Below are 16,037 nucleotides of genomic sequence, written 5' to 3' on the forward strand. Positions count from 1 at the left end.
ACACGAGGAGGGGGTTTGTAAATAAGGCTATTTCCACGTAGAGGGATGCGAGCACCTATGTGCTAGGCAAGGACAGCTCGCACGTGAGAGCCGGGTGGCCACTGCGCAAATTCTACCACCGCACCCTTCTTCGTGTGGAAACAACTCCTAAGAGAGGCAGGGCTCATGTACAGGTGTGCGCATCTGTGCAAATTCTACCACCGCGCCGCTCTCTGTGGAAAGAAGTCCTAAAGAGAGGCAGGGCTCATTTACACTTAGATGCTGATATATATATATATATATATATGCTTTTACCATTTACAAGAGGAGAAGGAAAGCTCAAGACTAGGTTGGAGCAGCAGAAGAGCAGCAGCAGAGCTCAGCTATGGAGGCAGCCCTGGGCTTGATGCGTCGAATGCCCCCCTCCCTCTCGCCAACTTCCCTCTCCTCCTTGCTCCTCCTCTTGCCCCAGCATTCCTCCGACCTCCTCTCGCTCGTTGATCAGCCTCTCGACGTATGTCATTTCTTCCCACCAGCTTTTGTCGGCCTGCATTCGCAAAATCGCTCTCTCCCTAGCCTGATGTAGGTTTTGGTTGTATTCATGATACCTTCAGACAAGTGTTCTTTACTTGTCTAGTTCTGCGTGACTCCAACTTTTCTGTTGTTGCGAAGGTGACTCCTTTTTGGTCGATATGGATAAATGTCTTAGGTGAAGAAGTCTTGACCGCAGATTGCATGTCTAGGCTGGTCAGCCACCTCAGCGCTGAGTGGATATAGTTCCCTTACCCTGTTTGAATTTTGTTTATTATCTTCCCCCGTGTGAGAATCCAATTGTTTCTCGACAGGTTCTATGGGATGAGGATAGTGCCAAGCAGTTTCTCCTATGCGATTACAACCGAGACGGTGATTCATACAGGTATCGGGCCGTACGATTTGTTTCTTATCGTGTTTTGATTATCGGAGAGTGAGTTTTGATATTAGAGTGGTTAGGACTCTTGTCTGTCGTTCAAACGTGCGGTGTATGCTTTAGACTTAGGGTTTGAAATTGTTTGAATGAGGTCTCTTGAAGATCTTAACTGATTTCCAATAATGCATTTGAGAATAACATGTACATAAGGACGGATGTTTGGGTACATCGATGACAGTATGTGGACAGGAATACGGGAAGTGTTCCCACTTGCATCAGGGTTTCGATGGCCTAAAAGGAAATGCCATGTTAAGATTACTCAAATGTACTTCATTTTCGCTTTAGAACCATGTGTGATGCGAGTGATGTGTGTGCATGAGTGAGCATTGTGTATATACATCGTCTATGCATCTGATGACACCAATGGGATGTCATAGTAGGTAGTCCCTGCTATAGACTATGCAGTCGTATGGTTTATTGAAACCTGCCGCTGATCACTATCATGACGTTTACAACTGTACTGTGTTTCTGTGCTTTTCATGGTGAGTCCTCCTAGATACATCTGAATATTTGCTACATAGGGAAGTGCGTTGAACTTAATCGATACAATTGTGTAATAAGAGATGTTTGCTTATATTGATGGCATCTGTGTAGCTCTGCTTGACATAAGTTGTGGAATATCCAGTACGGTTAGGTAATGACTTACTTCAGCATGGGTTATGATATCATATGGGTTGAGAATCCATGGTTTTCCGTGATTGAAGAAAATGGCAACATAAGCATTTTGTGGGCATCACTATGGGCTGTCAATCATTAGAGGGAGCCTTAGATGTGTATTTGTGATGGCATAGGCATTGTGGTGACGGACGACGCAGGTCGTGCTGGAATTCTTAGTGCATTGCTTACTTCAATGTGGAGCTTGGACAAGTTTAATATGTTTAGTAGGGGCGATGGGGTGGGTCAGCTGACTGGACCAGGTCAGGTTAGCTGACCAGGCAACCCAGACCAGGTTGGGTTAAGTCAGGCAGTTCAGCAGCCTACCCCCCTCCTATGAATAGGGCTCATTGTCCCTTGTATTCTATCTTCAGAGGTGCAGTTCGAGCCTTGTTTGGAGTTTCCAGGGTGCAGTTCTATCTTGGCATTGTATCTTCCAGTTGTGGTTTTCTCACCAGAGGTTTGCCAGCACGTGCTCCTTGCAGTCCATTGCAGAACATTCTCTTTCTAGTCGCAGTTTATTCTCTCCCAGTTGCATTTCTGCATCTCTCTTCCATACACATACTTCCCCCCTGCATATTCTGACACAAGCTAGAGGGGAGGTTTGGCTTCCCATGAGTGGATGATCTGCAAGTATGGTCAGCTTCCTCTCAGGCTGGGTGTGCCTACTTGTGGTGTGGGTGTGATCTTTGTTGAAGCTAGAGGGGAGGTTTGGCTTCCCATGAGTTGATGATCTGCAGGTATGGTACAGCTTCCTCTCTGGCTGGGTGTGCCTACTTGTGGTGTGGGTGTAATCTTTGTTGAAGCTCTACTGCTAGGCTGGCAAGCTGCACAGACTGCCTATGTCAGAATGAAGACACACTTAGGTCATGCAAGGTTGCAATATGTGAAGTGCATGATGGTTTTTAGCTTATTGTTCAAGGAAAAGCTTGTTTAAATATGCATGTCTCTTCCTCCTGATTCTTCTCTCTTTTTTTCTCTGTGGCTTTTTGAGTCTGCATTCAAGAGCTAAGATTAGGCATACGTTATAAAAGAACATATTATATGTGTTTGAAACACATTATATGGCTTGAAAGCTAACATTACTTTCTAGAATGACACAGGATTTAAAGAAGTGTGAACAGTTTGTCACTGTTGTTGGTTATTTGTAGGTCACCGTGGTCCAGCAAGTATTTCCCACCTTTAGAAGATGGTACACAACCATCCCCAGCCCTCCGGGAGCTTGAAGTTGAAGCAAATGAGATATTCGCCCTATATCGTGACCAGTGAGGTCCTCCCCTCCCCTTCTACCATTAATTTCTTTTTTCATGGGAGAGTGCAACTCAGTCTGGGCTCAACAATGCCAACTCTCTGATCCCTCGGCAGATATTATGAAGGTGGTGTTTCTTCTGTCTACTTGTGGGAGACTGGTACAGCAGAGGGCTTTGCAGCTTGTTTTCTTATAAAGAAAGGTAAGCCTTTATGGAAGCAAAATGAACGGTACAATAACTTGTGGATATTGGTACACAAGTCTCTCTGTTTATGTGTATGATGGAGAAGGAATATTATAGGAACTGTTTTTAAACTCTTTTTTTTGGGGCACTCGGGGGGGTGGGGGGATGCTTCTAGTCTTACAAAGGTATATCTTTTTTTTTGGGCATCCTGGGGGGGGAATGCTTCTGTTGAGCTAAATAATGAAAAGAGAGAACCAATATTGTGCTTGACAAATGTTGCAGATGGTTCACAAAGTGCAGAAGGTCGAAGGGGTTTGCTAGAGCAGGGTTTGTGGGATGCCATTCATGTCGTAGAGGTGCCTAAATACCACAAAGTTGTTGCATATTATTGGTGCTTAAGAAGATATAAAGATTGAAACATGCTCTTTGATTTCTAAGCAGTAATGTCTTTGTGAAGGAATGTGACTTTCTTTTTACTCTTTCAGGTAGAAAAAGCGGAGGAGGAGACTACAGCACATTATTGTCTGACAAGCACTGTGATGTTAGCCTTGACATCAAACACTGGGTTTCAAGGAACATTTAGTCTTTCTGGATCAATCACTCGTCAGGTAGTATTAGTATTGTTGGTGACCATGCCTGCTTGTTCTTGTAATATATGCTAGGAGTCATCACGAAATAGATGGTTGTAAATTGTTTCTTTAATGATGTTAGCCATGGATGTACCAACTGGACTTCATTGTATTGATCTCAGATATCCTATAAGCTATTTTTCAGTAATACTTTTCTCTTTTGTTAGTTCACCAAGCATATGTTTAGGTTTCAATGTGTATGCTAATAGGACAGTAGTCACCGATATGATAGGCAGTTTATGTGTCAGCTTTGGACACATGGCTAGCTGGGAATGCCTTCCATCCCTGGAGGTTGAGAGTGCATAGGTTTTCTATAACAGTCAAATTTCGAGGAGTAATTGGATTCTACCCGACTGAAAGACACTTCGGAATTTAAACACACCCAGGAAAACCTGTTAGAACTTTTAGCATTGACACGTAGGTCTTATTGGCTACTGTCATGGGCGTCTGCAGCCCATGGCATGGCTGCCTATCTGGCAGCTTTGCAGCCCACTGTTGACACAGCAGCAATAGTACCACAGAGCATGAGCAGAACTGTTGTGCAGTCAGCAGCAGCAGTGCAGTAGTCCTTACAGCAGCTTTACAGACTGTACTCAAACCTACAAAGAGGCACAGGGCCGGCGCAGGACATGTAGCAGGTCGGGGCAGTCTGCAGCCAAGTCACAGCAGTCTGCTGCAGGGCAGTCTCCAGGCCCACAGACCGAGTCTGTAGCCACAGACTGGCTGGCCGATTCTAGAGGGTTGGAGGGCTGTAAAAGCAGTCCCTCCCATCATTTGGCAGAGTCTCCAGCAGGAGCTTTGTAGCCCCAGTATTGGCTTCCCCTCCATGTCCACCTCCAAATGCAGTCAGCTCACAGCATCCTTGGCAGCTGCAGCAGCAGATGCTGCCGAAGCCGCCACTTGGTGGCACAAGTGGCGCACGTGGCATGGCACTACAATGATGCAGTAGAGATAGCTCATTATGATTGGGCGGAGTTCATCACGGACATCTGAGCCCGATGCTTGCCACTACAATACATGGATTTTTCACAGCCAGTTTGAGGTCGTTCAAGGGGCTATGGGGTCGGGCACGAATCGCTTTACGCAAGTGGTCATCTAGTTGCAGGTTCCAAAGGACCGGTTCAATGAGTTTCTGCATGGTCTTAGGCCTGACATTCAATGGTATTTTTGCCGCTTAGGGCCAGCGATGTCGGCCAGCACTCAAATTTTGAGCTCATGAGCAAGGGTCAGGGACCCAAAGGCCCTCTCAACAAGAAGTATCAGGAGGCCTCAACTCAAGTGCAGCAACGCCTCAGACAGCAAAACAGCAACGAACAATTAAGTTTGGGTGCTTTTCTCAACTCGGAAGTGAAGCAAAGGCTCTAAATGGAGCGTCTTGTTATCATTGTGATGTACATGGCCACGAAAAGAGGCACTGCTCCCATTTTCATCCACAGATGCTTTCCTTCATAAAGTTGTCAATCCCTCAAGGGCAGTCTCACAGGCGGCAGAAACCGAGTAGAAGGGAGACCCTTCAGGAGAACAGTTGCGAGGTTCTATTTGTTGGTCGTGTCCCTCGCCACTAAGATATCTGTTTTTCAATAGTACATGGAACATGCTTTTGGGAGTGCATAGCAATCATGTGGGACATTAAGATCCGCATCAATGGGATGTAGAGAAATGAACCTCTATTATCCCCCTAGTTAGGCTCAAGAGACGTCATCTTTGGTGCACCATGGCTTGTTGACCACCACGCAATAGTCAGTTGGCAGGACCGCACCATTTCAGTGATGGATAGGTTTGGGTACTTTTTATGATACGTACGTAATCTGAAGTTAGCGGCCGGCTAGCAATAACGTAGCACCAGCCACAAATATAGGCAGTTCTTGTATAGGGGTCTTCAGCTTTGTTTTCTGTTCGAGTTTCTGTAGAAGGGATGTCATGGGTTTCCCATGTCATAGCTGTCTATCTGGCAGCTTTACAGCCCATTGCAGCCCACAACAGCAGCAATAGAGATGGAGTAGAACTAGTGTGCTGTCAGCAGCAGCACTACAACAGTCCTTATGTCAGCCATATAGGCTGTATGGCAACCTGCAGACAGACGCAGGGCAGGCAATAGCAGGTACATGCAATGGGAGTAGTGCAAGAAGACAAGTAGCAAGTCGTGGCAGTTTGCAACTATATCAGAGATGTTTGCTACAGGTCGGGGGAGTCTGCAGCTAAGTCAGAGCAATCTGCTAAAGGTCGAGGCAATCTGTGGGCAGTTTACAAGCTCACAAACCCAACTGTAGCCATATTGTTCGGCCAGCTCTGGGGAGGTTGGAGGGCTATAAAAGGAGCCTCTCCCTGGTTCAACAAGATCTCTAGCATGAGCTTCATCAGCTGCAGTAGTGGCTCCACCTGTACCTCTAGATACAGTCAGCAACACATCCTTTGCAGCTCCAGAAGCAGTAGTAGCAGACACACGCTGCCACAGGCCATGGACGAGTAGCAGCACAACCCTTCAGCATCAACAGCCTCAAGCAGATCTTAGTGCTTCAGTAGATAATGTAGACAGACCCCATAGCTTCTGACACGACCATGATCGCTCCTAGAAATCTGGCCCTGCACACAAGCACAAACAACCGATCATAGAACCACAAGGAGAGGCGCAGGCATGCCCACCACCCAACTATGATGCTCACGGGTCCAAGACCCGTGCGTCCCATAGCACTAGGAGGCACCCATAGGGCCTCAAGACTGAGCTGGGAATCTTGGCTACGCTAGAAATTAGGAGCGCATCCCCAACACGGTTGAGGATCCAAACCAGCAAGGAAGAGCTAGGCTTGCTCTGACTTGCATGAGTGAAAACTAAACCCCTGGGCCCCTTATAAAGGCTCTAGCCCAATGCTGCTAAAAATAGTAGGAACCCTTATTTGTTTGTTGCCCTTGCAACCCAACTTGAGAATTGCCTGCCTAGCTAGCCCCTAGCCTCCCCAGGATATCAAAGCCAGTTCTGTGTGCCCAACATCCAAGCACACGTCAGATATGATCCATGCACATGACATACTCCCCTTCCTCTAAGAACTCACTCTTGAGTTCATAAGAAAGTCCGGAAACAATGTCTCCCATGTAGAGTCCTCCTCAACATGATCCTTCCACTTAATCGTGTATTCCGTGATCGTCCTATTTCTAACTTGACGTTCATAAAATTCAAGAATATTGTCGGACTCATGCGGTACAAAGGTCAAATCTTCTTGCAAGAATGTCTTCGCAGCATCATTCTTGATTCCCTTGAATCGGACCATTACGGGAGACTTAGGTTGAAACCTGTACATAAGCATAAAGGGACTGAAACCAGGGCTACAATGCTTTGCGCTGTTATAAGTAAATTTAACCATGGGTAAGTATTCTTGCCATGATGACTGCCTCTTGGAAACATATGGCCGAAGCATATCATGCTATCCATGGAAGCACAACTCTCATGGGCCATGTTTTAGTTGGATGCCAAACTTGGAGAGGAGAGCCATTGGTTTTGTACAAAAGGGTCAATAACCAAGGGTTTACAAGCTTCACTTGTCTATTTATGGACTTAAGTTGGTATTCAAGTAGTGGTATTACCTTTCTAAAAAGGTGACATGACAATTGCCACATCATACCTAATCTTTACGTATAATCGGCTAAACACCTCATTATCCTTGTCATATTGTATGTGGGTGATCTCATCATTACATGCAATGCATTATTTGGCTCTCATAGAGTAGCATAAGGCAGCTTAATGCAATGAGTTTGAAATGATATATTTGGGACAGCTGAATTACTTTTTGTCTTTGAAGTATTGCAATGCCTTTGGCATTTTGGGTCTAAAATTGGATGCTAGTTTGAGCCAAATGAAGATGTCCCTTTGTAGGTGTCGGCTTGTTGTTCCCTATGATTACCACAAGCCATGATTTCATATGTGGTGAGTTTTGTTAACGATTAAAAGACACATCTCAAGGCCACCTTATGATATCCACTAGCCATGATTTCATGTGTGATGAGTTTTATTAACGAGACAAAGGCTCGTGTCAAGACCAGCCATTGGAAGATAGGAACACGAATCCTCAGATACATCAAAGATGTTACACATTTCAAGGTTTTTCAATGGACAATTCAAAACCCTAATTGTTCGATGATTTTTTAAGGGCTGCAGCTTTCACTCAGTGATGGGAGTATTGCTTAGATGAGCAAAGAGCAAAATTCTATTGATCCTTGCCTAAGGCCACATATATGGCAGCAAATGCAATAGTATGTGAAGCCATTTGCTTTAGAGATTTCTTAGGGATCTTGGCGTAGGACGGGAGGGGTTGCAGTTCCATTTGATCGTGATACTCTATCGTCTATTGCTTTGGCAAATAATTTTGTGTTCATTTTAGGACTAAGCATATTAATATTATGTACCAGTGAATTTGTGAGAGACAAAAATGGGTAGGTCCAGATTATTCATTGATGTATTGGTGGAAAATTTAGCATACATATTTACCAAGGCTTTACCAAAGGAGAATTTTCTTAATGCATGCAAATGATGATGTGATTCTCAAGGGGACAATTGAAGGTGCATATCATGCAACATCTAGGAATTAAGTTAGGCTTATCACAATTGTTAGCTTAGATTTAGAAGTTGGCTCTAGTTAAGCCAAGGCATATTGTTGCCTATAGGTGGGTGCAAATTAATTTTTTGATAATTAGGTTTAAAAGTGCCCTTCTTGTTGTGCATGCTGAGTTTTGGACAGCGTAACCAGAAAACGTGTTTTTCCTAGGCGAAATGTGTAGAAACGTTTCTAGGTGGAAAGTTTTGTCAAAACGGGCGAAATGCCCTGGTGCTGGACTGCTACTGTTTTTGACTCTTTTGAGAGTGCTCAGTGTGTATGTGTGTATCTGAGAGATCTTTTCACACAGAGAGAGAATATATGGAGATAATTATTTATGTTCGATATATAATTTATTAAAAATGCAAAATTTTAACCCGTTTCTAAATGAAGCGGTTGGCAAAATCTAGAAATGCGTTTTTAGAAACGTTTCTTGTGACACTGGTTTTGGATGATGTTCATCTTGATGTATGCTTCTTTCAGGATTAAGGGAGTTTTAGTGTTTTCCTTCTAGTGCAAGCAACTATGCAAAGCTTTTCGTTGGGATGTTTGTAAAAAGGGTTTAATATTGACTATACTTGGAAGTACTTGAAATATCATGTGATTAAATTCTTTTATTTGTCTTGGTGCTTGGAATATCATGTGGTTAAAATTTTAATTAGCACACAGCTACTATTACAAGGGCTCCTTAAATTTTATGGTTTGATCGTTTATGTAATCAATATCTGTAACTAAAATAAAGAGAAAAACACTTTCTATCCTTTTAGGTTTGTATTGTTTTCGAATGCGGTCTTAGCTAGTGCAACTGAATTGTGGCGAAATTTTTTGGCTCTCTCTCTCTCTCTCTCTCTCTCTCTCATGCGCATGCATGTGTGGGCTATTCTGTTAATTCGATTTGAAGGTTGATAATTTTGCATTTGGTATTATGGGAATAATATAGGTGAAGATTTGCTTATAGGGAGTGATATTTTAACTTCTTGTATTTTTTTTCATGCCGTGTGCACATGTGCTTATTGTTTCTTTTGCTTGCTTGTTTTTAAGAAAACTTCTCTTTTTGTAGGATTGGATATCTTCTAGTCTTATGAATGATATAATGAGAGGAATGCTTTTAGTGGGGTTGCATCAGTAGGAAAGATGAAAACTATGGTTATGCCTTCGTTGAGTTACTCAATGGCTCCCATTTTCCAGATGGAGGCTGACTTTGTTGTGTCCGAAGGACACTTAACCAATATGGGAAGGATGATTGAAGATATGGAGAGCAAGTTGAGAAATGGTTTAGATCAGGTGTGTAATCACTAGAGATCAAGCCCTTTTAATTTGTGTTGTTTTATATCAATTTTGATTTTCAATGTGATGTGAACAGGATCAATTGTTGAGAACTTATGAATTGTTTATTCTAGTTCTTTTGATTGCAAGGCAAGTAGCTGTTAATTACTATGCCTCGAATTTTTGTGGTTTCAACTAAACAAACGAATTAGAGTTGCTCACTTTTATCTCACCAACATTTCTTTATGGTTTTCGGTCTTTGTCCAAATGAATAATTGTCTCTATACTTTCATCAATTTACACTAAACAACGGCCATGATCCACTCATCATACTCTCCATACAAACAACATGCATATAATAAGAATGGAAATACAGAACATGCTTGAACTTAGTTGAAAGGCTTGATAGAAACGACCTTTTGGGTAATAGGATGTAGAATGCTATTTTTGGAGGTTAGGGATTTGGAACCTACAACTTACCTGAGCACGCACAAGTTTACAATATGTTAACGCAAGTGTTGGGAAGAACCTCGTAGGTATCCTTGTGGTCCTTTTAGGAACTTGATAGTCCCGAACTCCAAAGAATAGGTGATTTTCAAAAGTCTTAAACTTATGAATCGGCTACTTAGCTAGTAGGAGAACATTGATGAAGGCTCCATTGTTGTGAGACAATAGATGTCTTTGATGGTAAAAGAGAGTTGTGAACGACAAAGATCAAGGAAGCAACCTATCTATCGAGACTTTAAGGTGGCACACACACACGCATGCACGCACAAGAGAGAGAGAGAGAGAGAGAGAGAGAGAGAGAGAGAGAGAGAGGGGGGGCCAAGGAGCGGGGAGAGAGAGATCACCATCTTTCTTTTTTTTCCCTCGAACAAGGTAAATTCTTTCGGGTAACTTCTTTCGGGGCAAGGAGCGGGGAGGGAGAGAGAGAGAGAGAGAGAGAGAGAGAGAGAGAGAGAGAGAGAGGAGGAGCGACGGGGCGGGGGGAGAGAGATCTCACCATCTTTCTTTTTTTCCCCTCGAAAAAGGTAAATTCTCCTCGAAAAAGGTAAATTCTTTCGGGTAAATTCTATTAATGCTTGAAAACACCATACAAGTACAAAAGAAAAAACAGATTGCCAGCTATATGAAAGCCATTTGTTTTCGCATCTCATGGCTCACCGCCTAGAGAGATTCCGTAACAGGAGTTAGCAACCAAGAAGGTGGTCTATACATCTAGCGACTACTCCTCGCTGAAAGGCTATAGATGATTCCTATTGGACATGCTTGGCAGGAGCGCTCCCACCTTTCGATAGTCGCTCTTGAACCTGGAGTATATGGCGCACAAAGTGAATATGATATCCTGCGAGATGGCTATTAGGGTAGCAGTCGGAGAAATTGGTTGGCCTCCCATCACCTAGCTGCATCGAGCGATCGAGATATTCCAAGCAGTAACATTGAATATTGTCTCCAACACACTATTTTCCGGTAGAGGGGGTGGGCGTGATTGGGAGGTTGAGATGCGTCATGAATCTCTATTTGGGAGACTTGCTATCCATGTATCTTGTATGTCACTGAGGCAAAATCAATTGAGAAGTCCTTCATGAGCCAGGCCGCGATCCCCCAAGTGAAGTTTCTCCTCATCCTTTGTGTGCTAGGCACAATCCTAAGGGACGCCAACCATATCCCCGTTGTGTGATCGGTCAGCCCCACGGGCAATGGGGGATTGTCGACAACTCCTTCCGCACAGCCAATGCATCTGTCATCTACCTGCATGTACTCCAACTAGGGGCCAATGGGCAAACCCCCTTGAGCCATCAACCATAAAAAATGGGAATCTTGTGCAGGCCCAAGCTACATTTGGCTCATCATTTCCACCAATAGATGATCCATCATCTACCCTTGATTGTATACCTATGGGAGTACTTGGTGGCCTCTCTCCGGGCGTCAGTGGTGTTCCCTCAAGGGGGTTTATGTTGCTTCCTCAAAACTATAAGCGGCGCCCAATATGAGTCGTGTAGGAAAAGGAGACCTCCTCCACTTGGTCCGATTGCTTTATGCGGGTTGTCTAGAACCACTCTGCATAAGGGTCTGCCCTCCCAAATCAACAGGCACACACTGATCCCTCCGGGGTCGATAAGACTATGGTGGGATCAATGTACGAAGTCTTGCCCAAGCGGCCCACTATCCTAACCCTTTGCCACTCTAGATCCTCCAGGTCCGCCCGTGACTCATCATCCACCTCTGTCTCTGCATGCAACGAGCCTCTAGGTCCCACCCTATAAAATCGAGACTGGCAGGATCTAAGAAACTCACAAAAGAAGCGTATCTTGAGAGGTACCCCTATTTGCAAGAATTGTCCTGACCAGTAGTGGGGGTCCAAGGACTCATAATCCTTTCCACCATGAATCCGGGATCGTCCCCTTGATCGTCAACATCCTTGTACTTGCCCCTCGGAGATGAAAGAGAGCTTGTTTGCAGGGCTCTTCTCTCTGGGAAGCCGCCGCCATGCCCCAAAGGATCTAGTTGGGGTCCACTGTCCATCCAATGTGAGTCCGTTAGCCTAACAGTCTCCAGTTGCGGGGTGATCAACCTTGGGCTACCATGGTGTGTCATCTACTTTCTCAGTTGACTACTACTGCTTTTAGGCACGGGCATCCCGCTCCTGTTAGGTGCAGGGAGCAACGGAACGGGAGTGGAGTGCGGGAAGCAAACAAGCTGGAGCAAAATGTAGTACTACTCAAATGGACAAGAGGGACAAAGGGTGGCCTACATGGCCCCCACGTCAACCATATGGTTGACCAAAGAAGTCAACTCATAGAATTGACTTAACCTACAAGGCTCATACTAGGGCTAAGTGCTAACAAACGCCCCTCCATGGTATGGCTGAAGTATCCTGGAAATATCTCAGGAATACTAGGAAACTACATCATGGTTGCACATTCGTCCCAGAGGGATATAGCAACCTATGATATGTATAGAGTGATCCCCCATGTAACAAAAGGAGCCAAGTGTAAAGCATGTCGAAATGCCTCAAACTTGGGACGCGGTAAAGCTTTCGTGAAAAGATCTGCCAAGTTGTCCTTGGTGGGAACATAGGACAACTGGATGTCTCCACCTGACAGTTGCTCTCGAACATAGCGATAGTGGACTTCAATACGCTTTGTGCGCACATGAAACACTAGGTTTCTAGCAACCGCCAAAGCACTTTGGCTGTCGGTGTAGATCGTAGTATAGTCAGGCTGAATGATATCAAGATCTGCAAGTAACTTGCGAAGCCAAACGCACTCTACTGTAGCTGTGAAAGCTGCTCTGTACTCAGCCTCACAACTGGATGGGGCAACTGTAGGCCGAACCAAGAGATGCATGAAGCTCCAAGCATAAAACAGTTGCCGCTGTGTGACACCCTAGTGCTGTAACATCCTACCCAGTCGCTGTCCGTGAATGCATGCAAAACAAGTGGGGCCTCTGAACCATAGAGTAAACCCAAATGCTGTGTGGCCTTCAAGTATCCAAAGATCCGCTTCACTGCTTGCCAATGCTGCGTACTAGGCTTGTGCATGTACCTGCTGAGCTGGGAAATGGCATACTGAAGATCAGGCCGGGTATGACAAAGGTCTGTGAGGCAACCAACAGCCTGTTGATAAAGGGATGCATCAAAGGGCAGACTTCCATCCTGGGAGGAGAAACAAAAGCAAGGCTCCAATGGAGTAGAAACTGGCTTGCAATCCTCAAATTGGAAGCGATCAAGGAGCTGTCCAATATACTTGGACTGATTCATCATTATACCCTCCTCAACATATGCAAACTGTATGCTCAAATAATAGTGCAACCAGCCCATATCTGTCATGGCAAAAGACTGCTGTAAATCAGCCTTGAAATCTGCTATTTGTTCCATATCTAGCCCAGTGATAAGCATGTCATCCACATATTAAATCAGGAATTTTTTTTCTGATGCACTCTTTCGGACATAAAGAGTGGCCTCGGTTGGGCTATTCTGAAAGCCATGGGCTGTCAAAAATGCATGTATCTTCGCATACCATGCCTAGGGTGCTTGCTTCAAGCCATCGAGGGCTTTTCTGAGCCGGCAAACCATATTTTCAGAACCTAATTGTTCAAAACCAGGTGGCTGAGTGACGTAGACCTCTTCTTGAAGATCACTATGAAGGAAGGCGGTCTTGATGTCCAGCTGATGAACCTCCCAATGCCGATGAAATGCCATAGCAATAACACACCTAATAGTAGTAATGCGTGAGGTGGGAGCAAGGTCTCCTCAAAGTCAATGCCGTGCTGCTGTGCATATCCCTTTGCAACCAGGCAGGCTTCGAGGCAGTCAACATTGCCATCAGCTTTCCTTTTCACCTTGTAGACCCACTTTGTGCCAATGGCACGCTTGCCTGTTGGCAAGTAACACAACTCCCAAGTGTTGTTGGCATGAATGGATTCAAGCTCAGCCCTCATGGCATCCATCCATTCCTTGCTGTCAAAGGCATCCTTATGACATAAAGGTTCCTCATTGCAAGGAGTAGCAACCAAAGCTACAACCAAATAGTTGCCATGCATCTGTTTATGCGCACCTCTAGTGCGGGCTGGCAAAGGATCAGCTTGTTTGCTGTCCCTGAGTGTGTTCAAAAGCCATCTCGGGAATGATTTTTGCTGTTTAATGACTGTGCAACTGCCTGCTCAATAGCATGATCATCAACTAAAGGCATATCAGGCTGAGCAGGAACTATTGGAGGAGGATGTGCACTGGTAGAAGTGTATGGCACAACACTCTGCACTGGCTGCTTTGGATCTGTGGGTGATTGAAAGAGGCAACAATGTATCAAAGACATCTGAGGAATCAACAATAGGCTGTTTTTTGCATTCCAGCCAAAGTAAAGGCACATTTTCAGAGAATACAACATCCCTACTGACAATGACCTTGCCCATGCTGGGATGATACAACCTGTATCCCCTGCTCTCTGCGCTGTAACCAATGAATGCATTTTACAGCTTTGTCTTCAAGCTTGTGCCTCAGCTGAGATGGCACATGAGCATAAGCCAATGACCCAAAAACCCGCATATGAGAAATTTCAGGTTTGCGACCTTGCTATGCCTCGTAATGTGTGATAGTCTTCAAAGTCTAGATTCTTGCTCTTTCACTTCTATGTATAAGATCAACTTTATTCACTTTCCTACTTACGTCAGCAATCATCTATTCATAGAATTCACTTGAGTGGTAACCATCTCCTGTCGGTGGAGATGCATTACATTTGTGTAGTACTTCATGGATGACTTCTTGCTTTAAAATACCCTCCATATCCTTTCTTGAGCTGCTAGCCGAAGCTTGAGCTCTCAAACTTCGCCCTCTAGATAATAAATATGCTTCTGTGGATTTGAAATGGCCTTCATCTTTTAATGTCTTGGTGCTAGGAGTAAGGGCAAAAGCTGCAACAGTTAAGAAATCCTGCTAGCCAGGGTCGAGGTAGCAAACGAGAGAGAGAGAGAGAGAGAGAGGCGAGCTGAATGGGGATGACATGGCAAAACACACAAAGAAGAAAGAAGAGAAATGTATGAGGAGTGTGTTAGGAGAGAGTAACCCCCCCTCAGGTACAAAACAAAAAAGAAGTAAGCTGGATGGGGACAACACTGCAAATCAGGACATGAAGAAAGAAAAGAACAATGTATAAGAGTAGTAGTAGCAGTCATTAGCCCCCCCCTCCCCCCCCCTGCCCCCAAAAAAATAAAATAATCGCGTTTTCAAAGAACCCCTCCCCCCGCCTTTTTTTTTTCGCGTTTTCAAAGGAAAAAAAACACAATGCAAGAATAAAACAGAATGACAGAGGCATTGTAACGTGAGATGCATGGTTTTGGTTTGTGGTTGTGCTCTACAAATATATACATCTTGTGCTATGGGAGATTTAAATCTGGAGTAAAGCAAGCGTGCTTTTCTGTTTGGTTGGGGGGGGGGGGGGTGGGGTGGCTGGGTCAGGTTTATTTTGGCAAGACGAAAGAGATGGTTTTCACTTTACGAGAGCCTCTTGGTACTTTGACTGCAACTTCAGCGACTGGCCAAAGCATCCAACATGATGTAATCAATGATATAATCAGAAGTAGATAAGGTGGTAACATTGAGGCGAATTTTGTTTGCAGTTCATTACAACAATCTGGTACACTAGTTGGTTTGTAGTTTTCATATCTACCATTTATGGAACTGGGTGTTGTAGAGATTTTGAAATGTACAAAATAGATTTGTAAAATACAGCCTTTCTGACCTGTGTGCCTTAGAGCTGCCGAAGCAGCTGAAAAATTGTGAGTACAATGTTTTAAGCTTACAATGATTTAAAATACCATTGTAGTATACTGCCTGGTGACAGCAATGTTGTACTTCTATTAGTGTTATAACCTAACTACCTTCCTGGAAATGCATCTGCAAACTATGGTGATAAAAGACTCTGTTTTTACTTGCGTGCGAGTCTGCCTTGAGTGTTCAAACCAGGAAGGATTTATCTTTCAAAAATTGGGGTAGTAAATAGCAACCTCTCATTATATATATATA

General features: G+C 44.3%; 1 protein-coding gene across 1 annotated transcript; it reads left to right on the plus strand.

The window, feature by feature from the left end:
• The first annotated feature begins 221 nt into the window (after positions 1–221).
• CPB (Subunits of heterodimeric actin filament capping protein Capz superfamily) lies at positions 222–15,744 on the plus strand. Its single transcript, XM_087389685.1, has 8 exons — positions 222–493; positions 825–895; positions 2,752–2,865; positions 2,966–3,051; positions 3,316–3,389; positions 3,519–3,641; positions 9,437–9,532; positions 15,471–15,744. Exons 1-8 carry the CDS (start codon positions 365–367, stop codon positions 15,597–15,599), a joined length of 822 nt encoding a protein of 273 aa, XP_087245811.1. The 5' UTR covers positions 222–364; the 3' UTR covers positions 15,600–15,744.
• Positions 15,745–16,037: the final 293 nt, after the last annotated feature.

This window comes from Dipteris shenzhenensis, chromosome 18 (genome assembly GCF_047967505.1).
Source record: "Dipteris shenzhenensis isolate YYH24624 ecotype China chromosome 18, Dip_SZ_1.0, whole genome shotgun sequence".
In the NCBI taxonomy this organism is placed as follows: domain Eukaryota; kingdom Viridiplantae; phylum Streptophyta; class Polypodiopsida; order Gleicheniales; family Dipteridaceae; genus Dipteris; species Dipteris shenzhenensis.

Excerpts from the sequence above, each read along its gene's own strand:
- CPB (XM_087389685.1), top strand. The coding sequence starts at position 365 with ATGGAGGCAGCCCTGGGCTTGATGCGTCGAATGCCCCCCTCCCTCTCG. Across the intron at positions 2,866-2,965 it reads TTCGCCCTATATCGTGACCA|ATATTATGAAGGTGGTGTTT; the intron begins GTGAGGTCCTCC and ends ATCCCTCGGCAG. Across the intron at positions 9,533-15,470 it reads TGAGAAATGGTTTAGATCAG|GTTTATTTTGGCAAGACGAA; the intron begins GTGTGTAATCAC and ends TGGCTGGGTCAG.